The 23,082-nt window shown below is 41.7% G+C and overlaps 1 protein-coding gene across 2 annotated transcripts in view; it reads left to right on the forward strand.

Annotated features, from left to right (window-relative positions):
• The window catches only part of BEAN1 (brain expressed associated with NEDD4 1), a 52,757-nt gene that overhangs the window by 23,626 nt on the left and 6,049 nt on the right, over nt 1-23,082 (forward strand). For both annotated transcript variants that reach the window (XM_085072008.1, XM_085072007.1), the window contains exons 3-4: nt 15,639-15,845; nt 16,907-17,045. In XM_085072008.1, the coding sequence (XP_084928134.1) occupies nt 15,639-15,845; nt 16,907-17,045 (346 nt within the window). The remainder of the gene's footprint in view (nt 1-15,638; nt 15,846-16,906; nt 17,046-23,082) is intronic.

The raw sequence follows: 23,082 nt of genomic DNA on the forward strand, positions 1-23,082 counted from the left end.
AAAATGAAAAACAGAATGAATAGAAAACAGTCAGCAGGGCCAGGGGGCACAACACCTCCTTGAAATCCCAAATTCAAATCTGCCTTGAAATGATGTGGCTGGTTTCATCTGAGTGGCTTCCAGAAGAGCCTTGTTCCTATCACTGCATTGCAAGAGAAATGTTGGTAGCTGCCAGGCTTTGTTTCCCAGAGAGGAGTGACAGATAAATGCATATTACACACAAATACACAAACAGGGAAGGAGAAAAGTATATGGAATGGTAGACAAGAAAATACTCTGATCTCTCTTACTAAGCATCATTGGTGACTCCCATGAACAACAGTAATTCACAGAACCTGTAAATGATATTTGTAAATGAAAGAAACCCTGGTGACTCCCTCTCTGAGGAGGGAAATAGAAGCAAATGCCTCAATACTTCTGTGTGGGAGAGCAAGGGAAATGCATAAAGCAGGGATATGGGAAAGGAAGACCAAAGAGCTGAGGATGTAACTTACATAAAGCTCCTGGCACTGACTCCTTCCCCACCTTTGTAATGCGCACTTGTGAGTTACACAGGAAAAAGATTCTTTGCTGGGAATTAAGCATCCTTTCAGTGCAGTTACAGGGCCAGTCTTTCTGTTCCCTGGATTCAGTTGTCTGGCCCCAGGAGTGCTGGATTAATCTTAATTAAACCCCAAATTCCTCTTTGGGGTTGGAGCTGCTTGGTGTTTGTGGTGTCACATCGTGGTGATGTGTTTGTGCCTCTGCTCCAGAAGGGAGGCCTGGGAGCAGCCCTGTGTCTGCTCCAGGAGCCACATCAGGTGCTGATCCTGCTTCCAGAGCTAAACAGCTGTGGGAAAATTCCCTCTTCCCAGCACAGCCATGAAGGGCTGTGGAGGCAGAGCTCAGGGAATGGTGCTCAGCAGCATGCAGGAGGAGCTGAGGCTGGCACTGCTCTCTGTGTGACTCCACGTCTGCTACCAAGAACAAACAGAGCCATTCTGGGGATTCTCCAGCACAGAGAAATGTCAGAACTGACACAATGTTTGCAGTAATAAGCTGTGTTGGCAAAATTCTCGTAGATGTCACCCAAATGTAAATGAACTCCAGTGACTCAGGGAAGCAATCTCCTGTAGAAAGAGTCACAGAACTTATTTGCATTTAGTAGGGGATTACAAATATCACTGTTCTCTCTCCTCCTCTCAGACTGAAACTGCTGGCTCAGTGTCAGCAGTGCAGGATGCATTTCTCCTTCTTGTAACTCATTTAATACCAAGAGAATAAAGTGTGCATCTCTGAGCTCCTCAGGTAGCTCTTTTCCACAAATATTTTGCAGGAGGACTCCTGATTTTCAATACTGGGTGTTCTTATACTATACAGCACAGCAGAAACACGTAGAAGTAAATAATGGGTGCAGAAACAAAGGGATCAGCCAATGAAAATATAAAACAGATTAATCGCTTCAACAAGATACAGAGAGGTCAGTCCACAAGCTTTTGTTGAGCTTTCAAACTTTTCTTGCTCTGAATACTCCACTGTAGACAGTAGGCAGGAGAGAGGAGAGCTTTGCAAAATATTCTGGAGATATTCCATGAAGCATGAGCTAACAAGGACAGGCAGTTTACCTGATGAAAGAAATGCATGAATGAGACAGGCATAATGCAACATTAAGATGTTCTACATCTTAATTTTTGTTGCCTGGAGAAAGGAGACATCATCAGAATAAAAACAAAATACTCAAAGATAGTGCAGGAATGTCATTTACATTTCTCACTTTTTAAGGAATATAAAGCAAAATATGAAAAATCTAACAGACATAACTGTCATATTTTCAGCATAAAGAATAAATAGCACAGTAATCCCCACTGCAGAAGAGATGAAAGCATCCAAAAAAGAAAAGTAAAAGAAAATCCTGTTTCCATAGCAAGTCTTTTTATTCCCACTTTCCGTCTTCACATAAGCCATGTAATATTCATTCAAAGTAATTGCTCAGCTTAAGGAAACAGTGTACTGGTAATTCATGCCTCTTCCACAGGTCACAGCAAGTGCAGGAAAAATTTGCAGAAATAAGATGTGACTGAACAGAGCATGACAGAGATCATGTGCCACCGAAAGGGCCATTGGGGTTTAAATTAAATCACAAGGGAATTCAGAGAAGGGCAGAGCTAAGTCAGCAGCCAAGAGGACAATCCCTGAAGAAATGCCTCCAGTCCGAGCCCTGCTCACACAAGTGAGGATGTCATTCATGATGCCACCAGTGTCCCCCTGTCCCTGCAGCCCTGCCAGCACCTGCACAACAGCCTGTCCTTCCCACACTGGATCCTACTGCTGCTGCCAGCATGGGATTTCAGGAGTGAACAAGCCAAAAAAAAGGGGTCACAGAGTCCATGTGCTAAAATCCTGCACATTTCAGTTATTGTTTGGTGTTTGAGAAACTGCCTTGTCTTGTGAGCTAAACATCCTCATGGCTCCAGCATGGCTCAGTGCTGGGCTGTCCTGGGCTCTGGTGTCACCTCTTCCTTCTGAAAAGGGAGAGAGCACTTCAGCCTTGGATGCCAAGTTCCTGATCCATCCTCTGTTCTACTGGGACAGAAAAAACCCTTAGGATACAGAGCTGTTAAATTCCAGTTGTGTAGCTGTGCCTCGCACTGCAAACTCCAGCAAGCCCCACTGCATGGGGAGCTGTTTTACTCTAACAGGGGAGCTGACAAAATGCAAAATAAGCCCACAGATTTTCCTCCTGGAACCCAGCAGGAACTGGGTCATGCAGGGAACCCCAGTGCTCTGCTCCATATTCCTCAGGAAAAGGGGCACATGGAGCCCCAGAGCTCAGGGGACACCTCTGTCCCCAGCACAGTTGTGTCCTGCAGAGGGAAGAGCTGGGCCAGCAGCTCCTCCCTCTCTCCCACACTTAGGAGGCACAGGCAAATGGGCATCCAACAAATGGAAATAAAACAAGCTTTAAAGTCAGCATCTCTCCTACAACGCTATGGAAACTTGAAAATCTTCCTGCACTCTGCAGCAATGAAAAAAGCCTAATTTTATCACTAGAAATCGCAACAAGAATGAGAAGAGCTCTTCATTACACCCAAGATTAAGGCTGACTTTAGGCAAACTGATTTCATATTAATCTTGATTCGGGATCATAGCACAGCAACTATTTGTGATAATTTAAGTCTATACACATTTGCAGGAGACAAAGATGGGTTTTATGGGTTTGATGTGCTCATATTGAATTATCTCATCTCAGAACCCAAAGGACAGTGTTTATAGAGTACATAAAATCTTTAAATTAGATTTCTCTGCTTAAAAGTGCTTTTAAAGCTTAGGGGGGAAATACTAAGAAGGGAAATACTAAGGGGGGAAGTACTAAGAACAAAAACAATTTTCTAAAATTGCAAGAAAGATTAAAACTTCACTGAAAAAATGCAACCATAAAACAAGTATAATTCAAATCTAATTAAATAAGCTTGCAAATTAAAGATATATTCCTAATTTACAGATGCATGCATGGATGAATAATTAATCTGGTGCATGATCATTATGCACCTACATTGCCTGGCCCAGGACCAGCATTCCCCCAACACATCTCAGGGACACCCTGCTCCCTTGCAATCCTTTTTCAGTGAAGTGGCTGCTGCTTTGGAATTTCATCTCTGGGAATAACTGAGACAAGGGCAGCTAACAGCCTGTGCACCAGATAATTTGACTGGACACAGTATTGATTCCTCCTATAATGACTCAGGAGCTGCTGGTGAGGAGGACTTGTTTGTAGAGAGGAGTAATATTGCAAAAGACATTCCAGGGAGCCTGTGCATCATCAGGGATATCTACCCCGTGGTCAGGGAAAGAATAAAAGAAGAAATCTTGTGCTAAATTAATCAGAGGAAATGGAACCATAATTCAGTCAGTATTCACCTTGACAAATGTTGTCAATTACTGCATTAGTCATTGTTCATTACTTTATATCTCAGTCCCAGTGATTTTCTAGGGGTGACATGTACATGTTTCTCTTTGCAGAGCTTTGGGCAGTCAAACACTGATAAAGGGCAACATGGGGAATAAACACACACCTTGCTGGGCTGTGTCCAATGTCTCTTCAGGCAGGGTTTATCTCCCAGGGACAGAGAGTTTCCTTTAACCACAGAGCTCACTGAACACTCTCAGCACTTCCTGAATCACCAAGGCTGCCCACACCTTCTCAAGGCTGCAGGCTCAGGTATATTGTGAGCAGCTAGGCCATCTGTTTGTATGCCCAGCCCTGCCTTCCTTGGCCCAGCCCGAAAATCTGGTGGTTCAGGAAACAATGCAGCAGCTGCTACTTAGAAAAATCTGTGATCTCATTCCCAGAAGCACTTAACAGGATGGTATTAACCAATGACACAGTAAATATGAGTCTATCAATTATTGTAATAATCCAAACAGCAGGATATTTCTTGTATCATGTGCTGTCAGCACAAGGGAGATCAGAGTGAAAGTCCCTGCACTAGGTGCTATCCAGAACAAATTGCAGTAGGTCAGCATGCACTGGCTGAGCATTCTAAAGCTGTAAATGTGGCTCCATAAAACAAAACGATTACCCTTGTTAACATTTCTAGCACATTTCTCCAATTCATACCAAAGTAGAAGCCATCTAGAAGGCAGCAGGAGTTCAAACAGGATTTTACTGTTGCATAGAGTTCATACCATCCTTGGTCAAGAATTGCAGTCTGTCCCTTTATCTTCAACAGCTAAAAAACAATTCAAACAAACCAACCCCACCAAACAGAAACCAAAACCATACACAGTCAAACAAAAAGCCAACCCAGACAAGCCATCAAACCATAAACACCTAACTCCAAATCACCTTCCCTTTCCAGGTTAGAGTGGAAGGCAGGAGCTCTCCCTTCCCCAGGTCAGGAACACATATCACTGCAGCACAGTTTAAAGGCACCACCACCACCCTCAGCTGGGACCCCTCAAAAGCTGTGATGAAGACAAGAATGAGGAGTTAAAGGAACTGTTTGAGATGTGCAGAGCTTTGAAGCTTTTCCCATTCTCATGGTTTTCCTCAAGCTTCAGGACAATGGGCACTTTGGATTTTTTTAAAAACATAAATACTTAAAACAATCAAAAAAGTATCCCCTTTCCATTGCCATTCTAACAGGGCATTTTGCCAGTACAATTATATTTAGGATAAGCTATGAACTTCATGGGTTGATAAGTTCAGAGTAGCAGGTGAGCAGCTGCTTCTCAGAGGTAACACCAATTTTAACATTGCTTTGAGGCAACAGGGTAATCCTAAATTCACACCTTCTCTGCAGCAGATCCACACTGACTGTCAGCTTTTTAATAATTAACATGAGGCTCATCTCACCTTTTTTACTATTTCACTTTCCAGTTACAATACCCACCAGGAGTCCATGCTCACTTTAAAGCACAAGAGCTCTAAAGAGAAAACAGCCACCGTTTCTAGATTGATTTTTATTGCAGTCTCAGCAATCTGTCATTGCACTGCTCATGCTTTAAGCAGCTGAGGTTCAAGGCTCCCACATTGTCTCAGCATTCCTTGGCTCTCTCATTCAGCCAAAGCTCACTCACTGAGGATCTGCTGGAGGCCATTCCCTCCAGACTCTGCACAGGACACCTGTGAGATCACAGATGTGATCCAGGGAATTCCTGCTCTGGGAGTTGTTCTTGGTCCCTCCAGGAGCTCCTCCAGGAGCACCTTTGCACAGATCCTTCCTGCTGCTCAAAGCCCTGGGCCTCCACTGCTGCTGGAAGGGATTTTCCCTGAGTCTTTCCCAGCAAGCTCATTTTGGGACAGTGTCCAGCACAGACAGCACACCCCATTGTTCTGTGCCTGGATTTGATAGTGCTCTAGTAACCCTGGAGCAGTGGTTTTCCCCCTTAATGACTTTCAGTGCTCCATCCCTTCCAAGAGCAAGCCTGTTTCAGAACAGCATTCACTTTTCTGCAGCTCACACACCTGTGTTTCTACAGTGTCCTATAAAATGGGAGCTATTTTCATACTGTCAGTTTCTTCACAAAAAAAATTCTTTGCCTACTAATGCAAAGAATATAAAATTTCAGCTTGTTTTTAATCTGAATATCTCTTAATCTGATTGTTCATGCACCAGAAACTGAAGAGGTTCATCTCTTCACACCAGAACTCAACAGCAATATATTCAGCAACTCTGCATCCCCGCAAGAGCACCAGAATACAATTTACACATCTAAGTTTATCAATCTCTTTGAGATGGTGATAAATTCTCCTGATGTGAACCCTTTCGATTGCCCTCATATTGAAGGGCATTTTGATTCTCCTGTAATGCAAAATTGTCTTTTGGTAGGGAAGCAGAATGTTTAGTTAATTCGAATAGAACTCCTTAACTGGCCACACCATGCAAGTCCTCTCGCCTCATTAAGCACCTAACAAGGTAACCTGATCTGCAGCAATTAAAATGAATCATTAAGGTAGGTAAAAGGAAACTGAAGAACGGGTTCTGTGGGGGTTTTTTTGTTGGTTTTTTTGGGTGTTTTTTAATTTGTTAATCCTCAGTGTAAAAGTCCTTGCAGTTAGCAAGTTTATAGATTAAAATCTCTTTTCAGTCATGTGTGATCAGCACAAGAAGGGACAGAAATTATTTCCTTTTCTACTACAAAGTTGTTTCTATCTTTCTCCATGTGTCTACCCATGCACTCGAAAGGGGATAGAAGAGGACATTACATCAGCCAGTTTCTCCACCAAGAATCCCACAGCTTTGTTCAAAAATTCCCTTTTTTTTCTCCAGTGGGTAAACAGGAAAGATTCAACAGACACATTTCCACTGTGAATATTAATAGAAAGCAGCAATAGTCAGTGACCTTTAACGCAGACTGAACTTCAAGAAGGTGGAAGCTGGATGGTATACATTCCCTGGATACTTCCAGGCAGGATCCCTACTAGAGCTTTTATTTACACAGTTTTATTAGCACCACCTCTGCTGGCCAGTCTTATTTTCTGGGACTGAACCATCTTCTGTTCCCTTTTGTTCAAAAGGCCACAAAACCCAGCCAGCTTTAAACCCAGCCAGTGTTCCAGCTTAAGGCTTGTCCAGGGTGCTCTGAGGGCATCACAGGAGTTCCCATCTAGGTGCAGCACCATTCATTACAAAGGGATTTATAAATGCCTTGGATTCAAAATTTAATCAACTTTCCCAGAACGTATAATTATTTCAATTGAGTGTAATCTCCAAAAGAGTGTGCTCACAGAAAAAGCCCAAGTTCTTGTTCCAGCCTTACTCTGCATCCCTCAATTATTACTCTTTCTCAGTCTCACTTGGTGGCAATGCAGAACAATGCACACTGCAATTCCTGTTCCTATAGAAATATTCCCTTCTTTAAATCACCTTGGAAAACAGTAAATAGCTTCATTTCAAGAACAGAGAGGAACACCTACAGCCTAGACTTTCTACTGCCTGGAGAGGAAATGGTGCAGCAAGCACAGATGATTCTCAGGGTGAATGTAAATCTCAGTCCTTCTCAGCATGTTTTCTGTCAGCCTTTTCTGTCTTCCCAGCACACATGGAGCTGCTGGAGATGATGCAGCTGTTGATGGTAACCCTATGCTGAAACAGGCCTCAAAGTGGGAACTGCATTTTCTATTTAAAATACTCACACAGGCATGCTGCAGTTTATACTGAAAGGTAAATAAATGTCCTTTCCTGAAGGCTGCATTTGGTTTAGAGGGAGTTGTTTAGTTGGTTTTAAAGTCTTTCCTCTGCCACCTCAAATGAAAAGCAACCAACATTACATTATTTAGGGGAAGGAGCTATGTGGAGCCTGTAACAGGAGCTCTGTGTGCAAGGCAGCAGAGTGTTGTGTACTCCAGGAGAAGCTCCACTGCCTGGAGCTTTTCCAGCCCTTCAGGGGTGTGAGTCTCCTGTCCTCTTTCAGCTCTGCTGGACACAGAAAGGGCAGAGTGGGTGATGTGCATCAACAAGCCCAGACACTGCAGGTACCCATGGAATGCTCCTTGGCTCTCTGGCCAGACCTGCACTCCCAGTTACCACTCCTTTCACCACATGGATCTTCTACAGTAGCAACAGGAATTCCCCCCACCCCAGGTTCTTGAACAGTAATGTTTGAGTGTTTAATTTCCACAGAGCTTTCAGTGTCCTTGGATTTCAGTGGCTGCTTTAGCAACAAAGAAAGCAAGTGATTGAAATTGTCTCCAGAATCAATATCTGACTTGCCATTATTGGCATCTGTCTAAGCAGACATCCTAGTCCTGCTCAGATGAAATCTGAAGGAATTAAATCATTTCTTAATGGTATGAGAAAACCCTTGATTTATGCAGGCAGATACTGCTGGAGCTTTTACAGATACAAATGACAATGTAAATCATACATTTACATTGTTTACTCTGCAACACCATCACCATAATTCATGTGGGAATGCAGAACACCACTGCAAACCATTTTAATTATTTTTAAAAAATCATGTCCCCTTGAAAGAAAGGCTGAGATATATTACATATGATGCCACCTCCTAAAGGAAGGTCTGGGGATCCCAGTGTTTGTTAACAGGTTTCTATCTCAGCACCTTGTTCCTTACATAACTACCTGGATCACTATTTCAGTCACCATTACGTTCTAAGCACTAAAAATCAGTCATTCCTCCACATGCTTTTTCAGTAGATTACTCGTATTGAAGACTGGCAAGGAGGCTGGAAAAAGAAATGGGATCAATTTTGGTAAGAAAAGCCCTAAATAAGTAGGAGCACACAGGCACAAGCACTGTAGAAGGAGTGCTGGGGCTGTGTGTGTAAGGTGGATTTGGTTCCTGAAGCTCAATTCAACCCCAAAATCTAATTGCAGATGGTTCTTCATTATAGAGCTGTGAATCCTGTGAGGGCAAGGATTGCTAAAGATGATAACTAACAGACAATGGGACAGTTCAGTGCAACACCAGGAAAACACAAAACTCCATCATTTAAAAAGTATCATAAATGTGAGCCAATTTAATAGCAATCAGAAGTGGATAACTGATTTAGAGATTCATAAATGCACATAGTGCACAAGTCAAGTGCTCCAATTGTGGCTGTTTAAGCCAGTAAGAATTTCATCACTCCTTCCCATTTTCTCTGTGGAGAAAAGAAAGCTTATAAGGAAAGGAACTTCTCTGTGGAAGGTTTTGGGTTTTTCATCATTCCTTCCCCTTTTCTCTGTCGAGAAAAGAAAGTTTATAAGGAAAGGAACTTCTCTGTGGAAGGTTTTGGGTTTTTGGTTTGGGGTTGGTTATTTGTTGCCCCCAACTGTGTTTCCTGCCTGGGCTCCATGTGCCATGAGCTGCCACCTGCCCTCTTTAGGTTACATTAAATACAGTTCAGACAGAGCTCAGCCTCCAAAGCAGCTCCTAAAGACATGAGACATCCAGATCGCAGTTCAAGCAGACAGACTAACGAGGTAAAATATAGAATTATTTGCCAAATACATGTTTTCAAACCTTAAGAAAAAGTAATATATTGCTACATTTTTTCCTAAGTTCTATATGAGAAAGTTGTGTGCCACAAAAACAGTTTCTCACAACAAAATAAATAAAAATGATTGCTTTTGCCCTATTCAAGTCACTACCAAGCTAGGTTAGATCTGAGCTTCTGAAGGTAACTTTAATGGATAAAAGAGAATTCTCATCATACTTATTTCCAAGCCCTAATACAGAGTTTCTGAGAAAAGTAATAAGTTCGGCTCCTGCTTATAAAACTGTATTAGTTCCAAGTTGTTTGAATATGAGAAAATAGGGGGAAGATACTCCTTGTCCATCAGAAAGTGGGCTGTTATACTTCCAGAGTGATTTGTTTCCCTGCAGTGGTATTTATCATGTTGATAAAATGGACCATGGATCTGAAAATTGGAAGCTTTTTCCTGTTAATTTGAAATGGCACCTATACAAGCTGCTGTGACATCTACATAATACCCTAAAGCCACAGCAGCTGAAAAGATTTATTTCCTGAGCCCTTCTGCAGCCACATTCTCTTTGCTTCTGACATTCTCAATTTGCGGGCTGCTGGTGAGCTAATCTTACTCATTCTGGCTCTGTAATAAGGATATCAATGCAAGAAGAGAGAAAGTCATTATCTGATAGGCAGCAGACATGATAAAAGGCAGAGTTTGCTATCTGGGAGGAAAGGCCACCCTCTGTGCCATGGATGAGCTCCTCAAGGTCATGGGCAGCTTTTGGGCCTGTAAGGATGTCCCAGATTGCCTTGAAGCTGTGGACATCAGATCAAACTGAACCATCCCTAGCACACATTCAGTCTCAGGTCTGAATAAGGTTTGGATTTCTTTACTATTTATTTTAATTTTTACTATTCTTTACTATTTATTTTAATTTTTACTATTCTTTACTATTTTATTTTAATTATTATACAAATTTTTAATTCTGATTAGAAAATTTATATGCAGTGAAAAACATCGAAGAGATAAGGTGAGCTGCAGAGAAACTGAGTCTGAATTCCCAGGTGCTGCCTGGTTAATGCATGTGGGTTAGGATTATGCTGAGGTATCTCCCACAGCAGCAATCAACAGGCAAGATTAGTTAACCACTTTTATAGGAAGACTTTTACCTCAAATTTAGAAATAATAATGGATATCATCTGGTTTGGGAACTGTTAAAATGTCACTGGTGCAGCAACTGACAGCAAAAATTGATTTATTCATTGACTTTGTCAAATAACTACTAAGAGCCAATTCCAGAAGATAAGAAGAAGATAAGAGGTAAAAGTTTGAATCACTCCCTGCAGAGTTATCATTGAACATCAATTATAGCTTAAAAGGCAGTTTAATTTTCTGTGTGGAAATCAGAAAAGCCTAAAGAACAGGAGAACTAAACTTGCTCCTGGGCCTCCTGAACTGCACATTCCTTTTCCCATACTATTTGTCTGGCTGGTGTAAAGCTTTATAGAGAGGGAATTTCCCAGACTGTTCTGGTCATCCACTCATTTACTCAACTTTTCCACATGAGAATAAGAGAAATGCAAAAAGATCAATGACCTTCCCTGTTCTTAGCATCCTCATCACTTCCTTTTAGTCCCATAACTAAATGACACCCTGGCATTTATCAAGCCTAAGAGAAGTTTCAACCCTCCTCAGGATCCAATGGAATAGCTTCAAATCCAGCACAGACATTTATTTTTAGTTAATTTTAAGGTTTAGGTCCTATGGGGCCTTTGTATTCAATGGTCTGAGTAATATCCCTCTCCTCTTGCTGCACTGATGCTCCTGGGATCCCAACCCTTTTCCATCTTGTTTTTGCACTCCCTTACTCCTTTTCTACAGAAATAAGCAGTGCAATTTCTGCTGATTTCCAGAGCTTTATTTCCCAGGGCAGCAGCAAGTGCAGGGTCCAGTTGGTCACTCTTGGCCAGGCTGAACCATCCTTGAACAGGAAGTGTTCATAAGGGCAGAATCAACAAAATCTTGGATCACTGCACTGATTTAGTGTATCTGTGTGCTCTCAGCTCCTTCCTGACATCTGCCAATCACCTCCCCTTTTAATGAGACTGCATAAGCCAAGGTACTGAAAAAGTAAGGATTTCAGAAATACTGCTTCAGTGTTTGAGACACTTTGTTGTAATTGTTTAAAAACCAAAGCATTGCAAAGGGTGCTGTGCACTATCCTAAACTGACTTTCCTCCTACTCCTTTCCAGTCCTGTACACTCTGTTAATGTAGTGGATTTAAAGGTAATAGGAGGTGCTAGATCACCATCCCAAACAGTTGTGCTGACCCAGGAGCTACATGGAATATCCTGTTCTGTCCAGTGCCTCAGCTCTAGTTCAGCAGGTCAGCACCAAGCCCATGCTGCCCTCAGCAGGGAGAGTCCCAGGCTGGCAGGGATGAAGGGTGGATAATTCTGCACAGCACAACACAGCAGCACTTCTTCAGGAGCTCTTCGGGCACATTTCAGCCTGGGAAACAGAACTACTCCATGTCTCATCCTCTGCACAGTCATAACATGAATGGTCATCTTCATTAAGATGATAGACCAGAAACAAGGGGAAGAGATTTGGTTATCTTAGCAGGATCCAGCTTTAAAATCATCTCAAACCCATCAGTTACAGAGGCCATTGCAGCCTGACTGGAGCTGATGTGCCTTCAGGACAAAAGGAAGCAAAAAAACCACCACCACCACCAAACTCAGCTGTTTCAGTGTGGAGGGGAGACTTTCATTTCTGTCTAGCTGCTTCCCTTCTCTCTCACCTGGGGTACAAGCAGGTGAAAGGACCTGAGGAGGAGAGAAGCCACTCCTAGTAAAGGGCTGAATGCTGGCTGAAGCAAGCTCCCAGGACATGTCTGCACACCAGGACATCTCACCCTGCCAGCATCTGACCCCCTGAAACTTGGCCGAGTTAGAAAGGGACTAGGAGTGTCCCTTCAAAGACAGGTTAACAGCAGAGGGAAAGTACAATATACCCCCAAAAAGTCAGGCTGTCCTATACCTCCCTCAGTTACTTTACAATCGGTTTGTTGAGATGCAGAAGCACTGAGTAAAATAATATCTCGTGATCTTGAAGGGATTTTGCAAATTGCTAATTGATTGTCTGACACTGAATGGACAGTGCAGGCAATTTTCCACTGGTGCTCAGTCTAAAGGAAGTGTTCTGTCAGCCCTGTGCCATTTGTGCTGTTTCTAGTTAGATACACAGCTCCCATCGTGGAGAAAAGCCATGGTGTGTACATCCAACACAAATCATATTCAGAGGATTAGATAGAAATTATTCATATTTATGTATGTATTGTTTACAGTTTGCAAATTCATGGAAAAGAATACAACTTACCTCAAAACCAAAATGTTAGCACTCTGTTATTGGTGTTGTATTTATGGGCTTCACATACATTTCCAGACACTTCTACTCTGAAGGAAAAACCATAGCATTTTTATATAGAGAAAGGCACACTTTATCAAAAGAAGATGGTTTTGGATAAGAGGAGATAAATTTCTAAGCTGTTCTTTTGCCAAAAGTAATATAAACACCTTTTTTTTTTTTTGTCCACAAAACTAAACCCCAAAGAATTTATATCAACACAGCATCTCATTCTGCTGCTGTTTGTCACAGTAGTGAGGCCATAGTAAAGTCTGGAGGATCAGACTCAGTGTCAAACTGAAAATAGTGCCACAGCAGAAGTTTATCAAGTACATTTTGTGTTAGCAGCTGGGCTAAGGGGACTCATTCATTCCTTCTGATAACAGCAACATTGCACTATAACTTATCTTTATGAGAGACTGGGCTCAATTAGATTAAAAGCATTAAAAACCAGAAAGATTCATAATGGTGAGAAACAGCAGATAAACCAGACAAGATTTGGCATAGCCAAGGAAACCCTGAGAATGTGGTGGATGAATGGACTGTCTTGAACTAAACCACACCACCTCAATACCAGCGCAGAGTGCAAGACAGTATTTTCTGTGGGAAGTCACTGTGAAACTGTTAAACTTCTGTAAAGCAAAACAGGTCCAAATTTCAGTGCTCATACTGGGTGGCACCACAGGAATCTCCCAAACACTCTGTGTTGATATTCCAGTTGACTTCCACACACATGTGGGAAAAAAAAAAAATTAATATCCTTAGACAGGCCCTCCCTGGATCATTTCAAATGAGGATCATTTCGAATTTGTCCCAAGTTTTACAAGATCTGAAAGCACTCACTGCAGCCTCCTTCCTCCCCACTTGCCAGAGGTTTCTCACCAACTCCATTTCAGTATTATCTGACATTAAATTGATGACCACAAACCTGACAGTGCACGGGGCAACCTCACACCCCCAGGCTCGTGTTCTCATCATGCTGACAACAACGTTGATTCTTCTTTAACCTTTGCAAGTCAGCCAAAATTACCGATAAGCTACCTGCCAGTGTTTCCAGTTCAGGTGTCAATTCCCTGCAGCCAGGATTTAAACTGCCACTGCTGTGATATTTGCGTCTCTCAAAGGCAGAATTTGCAAAAATCTGAAAAAACAAGGCTATGGAAAGCCAGTGAGACCATGTGTTGGACACATCACCAACAGAGATAGCTAAAAAAATGTACAAAGGAGAAACATGATTGAAATTTTGTAAAGTTTCAGGAAGTTGAGCACTAGCACAAGGGCCTTAAAATCAGTAGAATTTACCCCCCAAACATATCCCATACCCAAAACTTCTTTGCACTGAGTATTAAGTAGGACACTTGTCCATAATCTTTTTATTTATTGCTACAGCATCAATTTAACTTTCAGAAAATTCAGTCTTCTTTTTTGGCATAAAATCCTTGGTGAAAGCTCAGCACATTTCTTGGCTGTGTGTCTTCAATGCTAATAAAGATCCTCAGCCAGCAGCCAAGTGCTTCCAGAAAATTAACAAACTCCACTACATGATAATTTGCCTTTTTTCTTATGTAGATGTTTCTAGTTGGTTGCCTCAATTTCAAGCATCAGCCAATGATAACATGCACTGGCTTGAAGCCATTGTCTTCATTTTAAACTTATTGTGACTGCAAAACACTAAGTGGTGTCTCCCAAAGGAAAAGAGCAGAGAAAACATTGCTGAGAACTCTCTGATAACATCTGTCCTTGTAAACAGCATTGTGCTTCCCAAAGCACACGCTCTCTTCACAGAATGTTCAAAAGAGAAAATTTTGTTAGCCTTGATTTCAGCAGGGAATAATTTGTTCAACTGGCATATAGCCAGAAAGAAAACTATATCCAGGCCATATTTGACAACTTGTTTTGGTATATGGCATCTCCAGTAATTTTTTTGCATCAATAAAATTTTGGGTTACTGATCCTGAGCAGGTAAGGGGAGACTGCAATTATATTTGGGGGGTAAAATCCTGAATCTTTTTCATTTAATTGCTGCCATTTACCTCCACTCCACTAGCAGTGTAATCCCCCATAAATACATCTCTGGGCAATTAATTCCCATGTATAATCACTTGCTTCCCTAAGTTGATTCCCTAGGGGAAAATTATTGTTTAACTTTTGATACTCTCTCTGCAGCTTGTCTCAAAAGCTGTTTGACTTGGCAATAAATTACTGGAGCTATTCTCTTTTAAGCAGATTTATTATTGAACTCAAATAATACGTTTATAGATTTTATTTTTTTTTAAACCAGAGTAAAGCAGTTGCAACTGAATAATCCCATCTTGGATGAGTCTCTTCCTGCACTACAAATCACTTTCTGGGGATGCTGACTAACCTCACGAAGTAAAGCAAGCCCTGTGCCACAAAAGCAGAGCCTCTGGTTCACTCTTGTTTAAAACTTTCTCTGCAAAGCCTTGGAGTCTTCCCACACCCCTAACAACACACAATTCCTCTCTTGGACCTCAGCTTTTTGACTTTCCACTTTCCTCCTTGTGCACTTCAGTTCTTTCAGCATCAGCCAATTCACGGCACAAAGAATCCTGGCAGGAAGAAGCCATCAAAATTAAGGAGCATCCACCACCGGCTCAGCAGGATATTCCCAAAATCAGGGAAGCGATTGCCAGAGTCACCCCTGGAGTCATTTCCTGGCAGCCCCAGGAATCGGTTAATAAATGGCATTTCCACCAGAGCAGGAACTGGGGCGATGGAGTGTTTGAGGCTCTGCAAGGCTTTAGCTCGGGCTCTGTGTAAGCTCTGTGTAAGCTCTGTGCAGCTGACATTTCTCTCTCTCTGCCCAGCAGTTCCCTCGAACCAGAGCAGCTCATCCAGCGCCTTCCCTGGCTCCGGAGAGAACGGCAGTGACACCAACCTGCTGGTGTCGCCGCTGCTGGTGGCAGGGGTGGTGATCGGGCTGGTGCTGTTCCTGTCGTGTGCCACCATCGTGGTGGGCAGCCTGCGCAAGGACAGCAGGTTCGGCCAGCCGCACCTCCGCAGGGAGCCTGCCGACGGTAAGGGACACGGGGATGCCTCGCTGGGGGATAGCCTGGGGCTCAGGGCACCGAAAAACACGTGCCACGTGCCAGGGATGGAAAATCAAATTCATCACAGGACAGGAAAGTGACAGGCAGCTTTGCAGTGTAATGGCATCTTTGAGCTGGGAGTGGATTCCCGTAGTACAGCCTTAATGGTTAACATAACCCAGGCAGTGCTCACGGCAGCTCCTAAACACCTTATTTACCCTTGGAATGGGATAAGATTTATTCTCTGTTGTATTTTGATATCCCCCTACAGCCTTGGTGCAGCATTTGCTGTGATTTCTATGTGTTGCAAAGCCAGAGCTGCTCTCATTTTGGCAGTGTGCACCAACCTCCAACAACCCTGGGCAGATGCTGTTTGTCTGAGTGCAAAAGAGAATATCTGCCACACTGCCCACTGTCAGTTTTACCTGAACACACACTGACTGTCCTCTAACACAGAAAATAGCACTGGCTTGTTAGTATTTGTGGAGCTGGGAAGCTTTTGCATGGAAGCATTAAGAAATCCTTGGAGCAGTCAGGAGCTGGCAGCAAGATGATTTTTCTCTACTATTTTCCAGCTTTTCCCATTTTTGTTAGTGTTTCTGTTGAGAACAACATTTTCCCAGCAAACACCTTCAATCAAACACCTGCCTCTCCTTTTAAACCCCTTCCAGACTGGAGAAGCTTTCCATGGATGCAACTCCTGGGAATTTCAGTAATCCTACAAAAATTTGAAGCTGCACATGGCAGAACCCACTCTCTTTTTCAGCCTTTGACGTACAAGAAAAGCTTAAGAATTTCCATCTACCTTGTAGGGCAGCACTAAATGTACAGTCCCTGTGTCACAGCCTGAAACACCATGGCTCATCCACAGATGGTGTTAATTTACTCTTAAAGAAATAAAAATATCCTGTGAACCTGATTGTTCCAAAACATCCGCAATTCCTGTGCCTCAGAAAGGGATTGTTTTCTAATTTATGGCACTGTTATAAGAGTGACAGAGAATCCACCATGGAGGGGAAGGGCAGTCAGTATTGATTGTTGTCTTCCAGCTCCAGATGGCTTCTCTCACGGCTCCTCTGGAGAGCTGAGATCCACCTGCACGGAGGAGTTTCCCCCAGCCTGCAATTTTGGTTCCTATCTGGATATACTTTCTCAGGTGAACATCATGTATCCTGATCCACCTCCATGGTAAGCATTTGCCTGACATTCTCAGGGTTACACTGAGCACTGCACTGGCAAAGCCCACAACAAAAATTCAGCTCACACAAACTCTGAATACAGACAGACCTTGTTCAGCTTCAGTGGAAGTTCAAGTTTTCCATAGCAGAATATACCTTTACTAAATAAAGATGTGGACATGCAGTTCTCATTTAGTGATATTCACCCTAAACTTTATCATAGTGATGACATACTAATGAAACACACATGTAGAATTACTGACAATCATCTTTCTTTGAAAGAAATGCATTTACAAGTCAAAGTTTCAAAGTCAAAAATACATACTTCTTCCAAGAACTTTCAAATTACATTTATTATTGACTTTGAGAGTGTTCAGTTCAGAGGAAACAGAAAAAAGCAAATTCCAGAAATTATACAGCAGCTCCTCCTAAATTTGCATGCTCACATTCACAGGGTACAAGAACAGCCTCATGAGCCACAGGAGATGCACTCTGGGCCATGAGCATCTCCTTCATGTGCCTCATGCACCTTGAGGGCCAGAAATGAAGGAATTCAGTTAAAGCCTCCAATGAACCAACAGAAATCATTTTAAGCAGAGCATCACTTCAAGCTTTTTGTAGTGCTGTGTCTTACAAAAAGCAAATGGTTGAACAGCCATTAAACCACCATAAGACTATCCCTTTTCTGACTGTGATATAGAGCAACTCAGCACTGTGAGCACACAATACATAGATTTTTGCTTTTTTTATTCTATGCATGTTCTACAAGCAGCCCGTTGTGTATTACCAGGTCATACTGGATAATAAATGGGCTTTTAGAGATTGTGTAAATATTTTAGCAGAAAGTTCAAATGTGAAAAATTATTCTGAGCCTGGCATCTGAATGTACAGAACATCATATAAATCCACTTGAGAATTTAGACTGGTTTTTGGGCTCACACCCATGAGTCTTTACTAATAAAAGGCAGCCAGCTGACACCCAAGCAAGACTCTGAGTGGGCAGCTGGCCAGATTCCTGAGAACAAACTGACAATATATTGCTTTAGCAGGCAGATCACCAAAGACCACACCAAAGAATGCTTCCATTTCCAGTTTGAAACACGCTCAGGTTTAGGTTTTTCCACCTCTATGGAGTTCTGTTTGAAGGAGAGAAGAGTGACACAGGATGGCACTGATTATCCATGTTTTTCACTAAATTCTGCAGTTGCTTCTGTAATAAACCTGGCAAGGGTTAATTATCTTGTGTCCTACTTGTTCTCAGAACCATTCTGGAACACATAAAGGTGTGCAGCCACTCAAGATTCCCTGCTGGGCTGAGCTGCCTGTGTCCCTGAGGGTTGAGGATCTCTCTCTGCACACACTGGAAAACACTGCTCATCCCAGTAATTCCCGCCCTACATCACAGGTCCAGAGTAAAGATTATTGTTAATGGTTTGGCTGTTTTCTCACTGCTACCACATTTAAATATTTTAGAAAAAGTAGCTTTGGCAAATCATCAAAATCTTAGTAAATTTTATATCTTAGCAACACAACTTGGGGAAGTTCAGGGAAAGCAGATGGCTGAAAGCAAAGCTACATGGAGACTTTTAAACTTGCTACTAATGCATTCTCCAGACCATTTTAACTCTGTTCAGAAAAGCACTGGGTGAGAGGCACTGTCTGAATTCCTGCATTATGTAAAGCCTGAAAAATTCCTGTATATTTCTCTTTATACTCTCCTGCATGGCATAACACCACAGTGTCTATTTTTATTTAGTAGAGCATGGAGAGCATTTGGACTGATGGGTGCTAACAGCAGGAAAGCTGTCAGACATGGCCTGGAAGCAGAAACAAGACATGCTTGACCTTGTGCATTCAAAATACTAACTCCCTGGGACCAATCTCATTGCATGTGGTAATATTTTGAAGTGTAGGTATACTGAAATGTAACACTGCCTAAATTAAAGTAATTCCTCCTTCTAATTCCTGGAGGACAAGATGTAATTTAAAGCTAAACTAGCATAGCCAAAAGTTAATAATGCAGCTGTGGCATCAGCAGAACAGAAATGAAGAGCAGCAAGGAAAGGAACTGCATGGGCAGTAAAAATCTTTGAGGTGAGAGAACTCAGTGAGTGAAAAGCAAAGGAGCAACAACCAAGGCATTAAACTGCAAGAGGCACTGAGAACCAAGAGCAGGGTGGAGCCCAGGGCTCCTGGGCACCATTTCTGCCAATCCACACTCTCAGAAATGGTTTCAGGAGAAAGCACAATGCCTTTATTTGGCCAAGGGGTGGTTAGTCTAGAATGCTTTGGTTAGATTTCATAGCTGAGCTTTAAGTCACAAAAGGAATGGAAAAGGGATTGAAGGGGAAGGCTGATGAAACAGTCCCCATGTTTGTGGTGAGAGAGAGCTCCCTGTTCAGGACTGCCCACTCCCACCTCTCCAGCTGGAAGTCCAATAACACCATTTATATAAAACATTATTTATATAAAAACTGTTATTGGTAAATTAATCTGTGAAAAATTCCTCGGGATATTAATAATTGATCTGATATCTAAATCACAAGTTTCATTTGAGACTCACTCTGATTATCACCATAGGCACTTCCACTAACCACTTTGTGCATCAGATTTTCTGTTAGATTTAGAAGGAAGCCATGCATGGAATTTTGTCATTAGCCTGCCACAGTTGCATGGTGGTTACAGAGAAGCCATTTAGTCAATTTGTCTTGACAGCCCAAAATATACAGTGCTGCTATCCACAAACAGGATAATTAATGACTTTTTAATGAGTCTCAGATCTGTGTTAGCATCTGTCATGTGGATTTTACATGAAGTGTAGAAGGGAAATATAAAAACAAAATACAGGGGCTATGAACCAAACCATTTCAGGATATTAGAGGGTTTTATTTTAGAGCATTTTTCTGATATGTATAGATATTGCAGCAGGGCTGGAAGTTAATGTTTCATAGTCTGTGTTACCAGATATGGCAAAACCTTTGTTTCTAAGAAACTTAGTCTGAGAAAGATGATCCAAGTGATCTCAAAACAATTCTAAACCACAGAATTCCAGTCCCTCCAAATTAGCAAACTGAACACATTCAACCCAGACAAGAACAATCTCCCTGCCATAGCTCAACTATCATCATGGTCAGTATGACTTGGAAAGAAACACTGGAAAGCCTTTAAACCCAATATTTGTCATTTTGTTCAACATTCTCTGTGCTGGCATGAGCAAAATCACACTGTTGACACTGGGGGGATAACACCGTTATAGAGACAAATCATGAGCTCACGTTCACTGTGCTGAGTTCTTTGCAACACACACACTTATGGTGAGCTTTGCTAATTATCTTTTTATAAATATGTACTAAGAAAACTGTTTAAAATAAGGTGAGCTCACATGTTTGAAATGGCTTGAATTACAGTATCAACTAAAGTCCAAGTAAATTAAAAATTACTACATTTTCTGTAGGAGAGTCAATAAGATCCAAGCAATGAGGAGATTTCACTGCATGAAAGGAATTTTATCAACTCCTCACCTTGTGTCCAGGGGAAATGCATCTCACCCACTGCAGAAGTGCTTTTTCACTCCTCAGTGATTGGATATGAGTGATATATACAGAGCTGTAGGCAATCAAGGTTATTGCCTTTTGCATCTGTGACTCAGGAGTGTCTACCACAGAACATCCCTGAGGAATGACTGCTCAGGAGGATGAAGGCATTTAGCTCCAGGAATAGTTTTAATGGAACCTCAAAAGTCCTCTCCATATTTCACATTGAATGTTCCCCCACAGGCACATGATGGTAAAAAACATCAAGACCCTTTATCCCAGTATTCCTATTAGAGCACATTGTGTGGGGCTTTGTTTGTGAGCTCTGCTGGTTATCCTGTCCAGTCTACAGAGGATCTGTTCTAGACAAAATCGTCTTCTTTAGACTTGAGAAATCCCAGTACTCCCACTAACCATGTTCTGTCTGCATTGTTTAAATGGGTAAATCAATTTAAAAATTACTTTTAAATGGCAAAAGGAAATGCTCGTGTCTTAAAGACAGACACTAATTTCCCTTTAAATATATTTTTAAAAGAAACAAAACCACTTAAGGGACTTTCTTTTCTAAGACATTATTTTCCATCTCCCACTTTTGAGGATGGAAGTTAGCCAAAGCAGCTTCCTGGAATTTCTTGAAAGACAGAATTAGGCTTGCAGGGAACTGACATAAAATCTTTCTATATTGTGCTGTATTCCTTGTCTGAGGCCATTTTCCTGAGAGCAAACCAGGTGAGGAGCTTTGGTCACATTACAATGACAGCTGGAAAAGCATGAGATGGACATTTGGGATTAGGTTTAGCTGTTATTTCAAACATCACCCTGAGATTTTCTGTGAATAAGGTAAAAAATGCCACTGGAAATATGACAGGTTTAAATCCATTAGATGTCATGACATGAGCTAAAACTCTCAATTCCTTGAACTCCAAATTCCACATTAGACCCTCAAAAGCCCCTCCCTTCACATCCCAGTGCTAATCCTCATGAATATTAGGTACAGAAACAAGTCAATTCCTAATTATTCTGGCAAACTGCTTATTTCCATCTTAACTTTGTTTACAGCCATTTTATGAGAGTTTCTGTGGCATTTCCATTCCTCTTAAATATCCACACCTTTCTTTTGCTTCTTGTCTTTGTAGTCCAAAATCTTCTCACACCTCAGCCTGTGTGTTGGGAGGCTGAGGCACAAAATTCCCTTTGCTTTCTGTCATCAAAGAGATCTGTGGGGAGGCTGCATCTTGTGAGCAGCCTCTCTTTACACCTGTCCCACTTTCACTCTAAAGGTGCAAATTATTGCTGCATAAAAAACACCCTGCAGCCCTGAAAGCATGAAAACCTGATGAAAGGGAAGCAGCAAGGATTTCTAACCAGAAATTTGCCATGATATGCAGAGCAACCACAGCTTAAAGCTGTCAAATCTTTGATAATTCCACTTAAAAAAAAAAAATTATTTTTGTCTGATTTCCCAATGGACAGACTTTCTGTCTCATGTTGCAGCCAGTCTTTCCTTCACCTGCTCAGAATTCATTCATTCCTTGAATAATTACAGCAAAGCTCTTTCTAGGAATATGATCCTGAAACTTGTCAAAGGGAAAATTTCCTCAAACATCAGCAGGTTCTGGTGACATGCAAGAATTGGTGGTGCTGTTTGGAACCCTGTTTGTGGATTAATTCCATGGCTTGGGAGGCTACAAATTTTTATTTATCTTAACTGATTATTGTTACTCAATCAGTGCCCACCATCCTTTACTGTACAGTGGTTACAGAAATCCAGAGACTAAATACTGCTGATGATTCATATGTACCATATGAAATCTTCATCTTAGAATGACTTGTTTTATTTAAAAGATTTATTTCAATTGTTTAAAGCTGCACAATTATGTTGAAACTGCATTATATCAGTTTCAAATGTTATCTATGTTTGAATTTCATTTTTATCAGGAATATTTATTCATCAAAGTCATAACTTCCTCAAGATTATCTTAACCACAGGGTGCAGAATAAAGATGCAGCTTTTTAGTGCTCATTAACACAAATATTCCTGTTGTAGCTCTGAGGAACTGGAAATTCCAGAAATAACTGTGAACAGCAGAAAAGGAAGAAGAAAAATAAATTCTACATTTCCTGTCTCTTCAATGGTTAGGTTACTTGAGCCCTAGATGTTTCCTTGAACAATTCCTTGGGTTATATTTTCTACTGTTTAAAAACATTAAGATAAATGCTAACAGTGGTATTTGTTCATGGTTACCTACTCTGAGACCCTGGAGGTGCACTGACCACACCTCTGGGGGCTTGAAAATCAGGGAAGTCAGGGGATGAGTGTCCTCTCCAGCTACAAAAAGAGAGATTCCCCCAGAATGCCTTAGGAGGAATCTCCCCCTTGTTTAAATTTCAAACTCCAGTTGTTTATTCTTGCACTCCCAGTTCTCCTACTTATGAGGCCCCAGAGATCAGGGCTGTTTATTTTTTAATAAAGAGACATGTCTTGGCTTTTCATTCTAAGTCACTGCTCAAGAA

Source organism: Lichenostomus cassidix, chromosome 11, assembly GCF_008360975.1.
Source record: "Lichenostomus cassidix isolate B80296 chromosome 11, HeHo_3.0, whole genome shotgun sequence".
NCBI lineage: Eukaryota > Metazoa > Chordata > Aves > Passeriformes > Meliphagidae > Lichenostomus > Lichenostomus cassidix.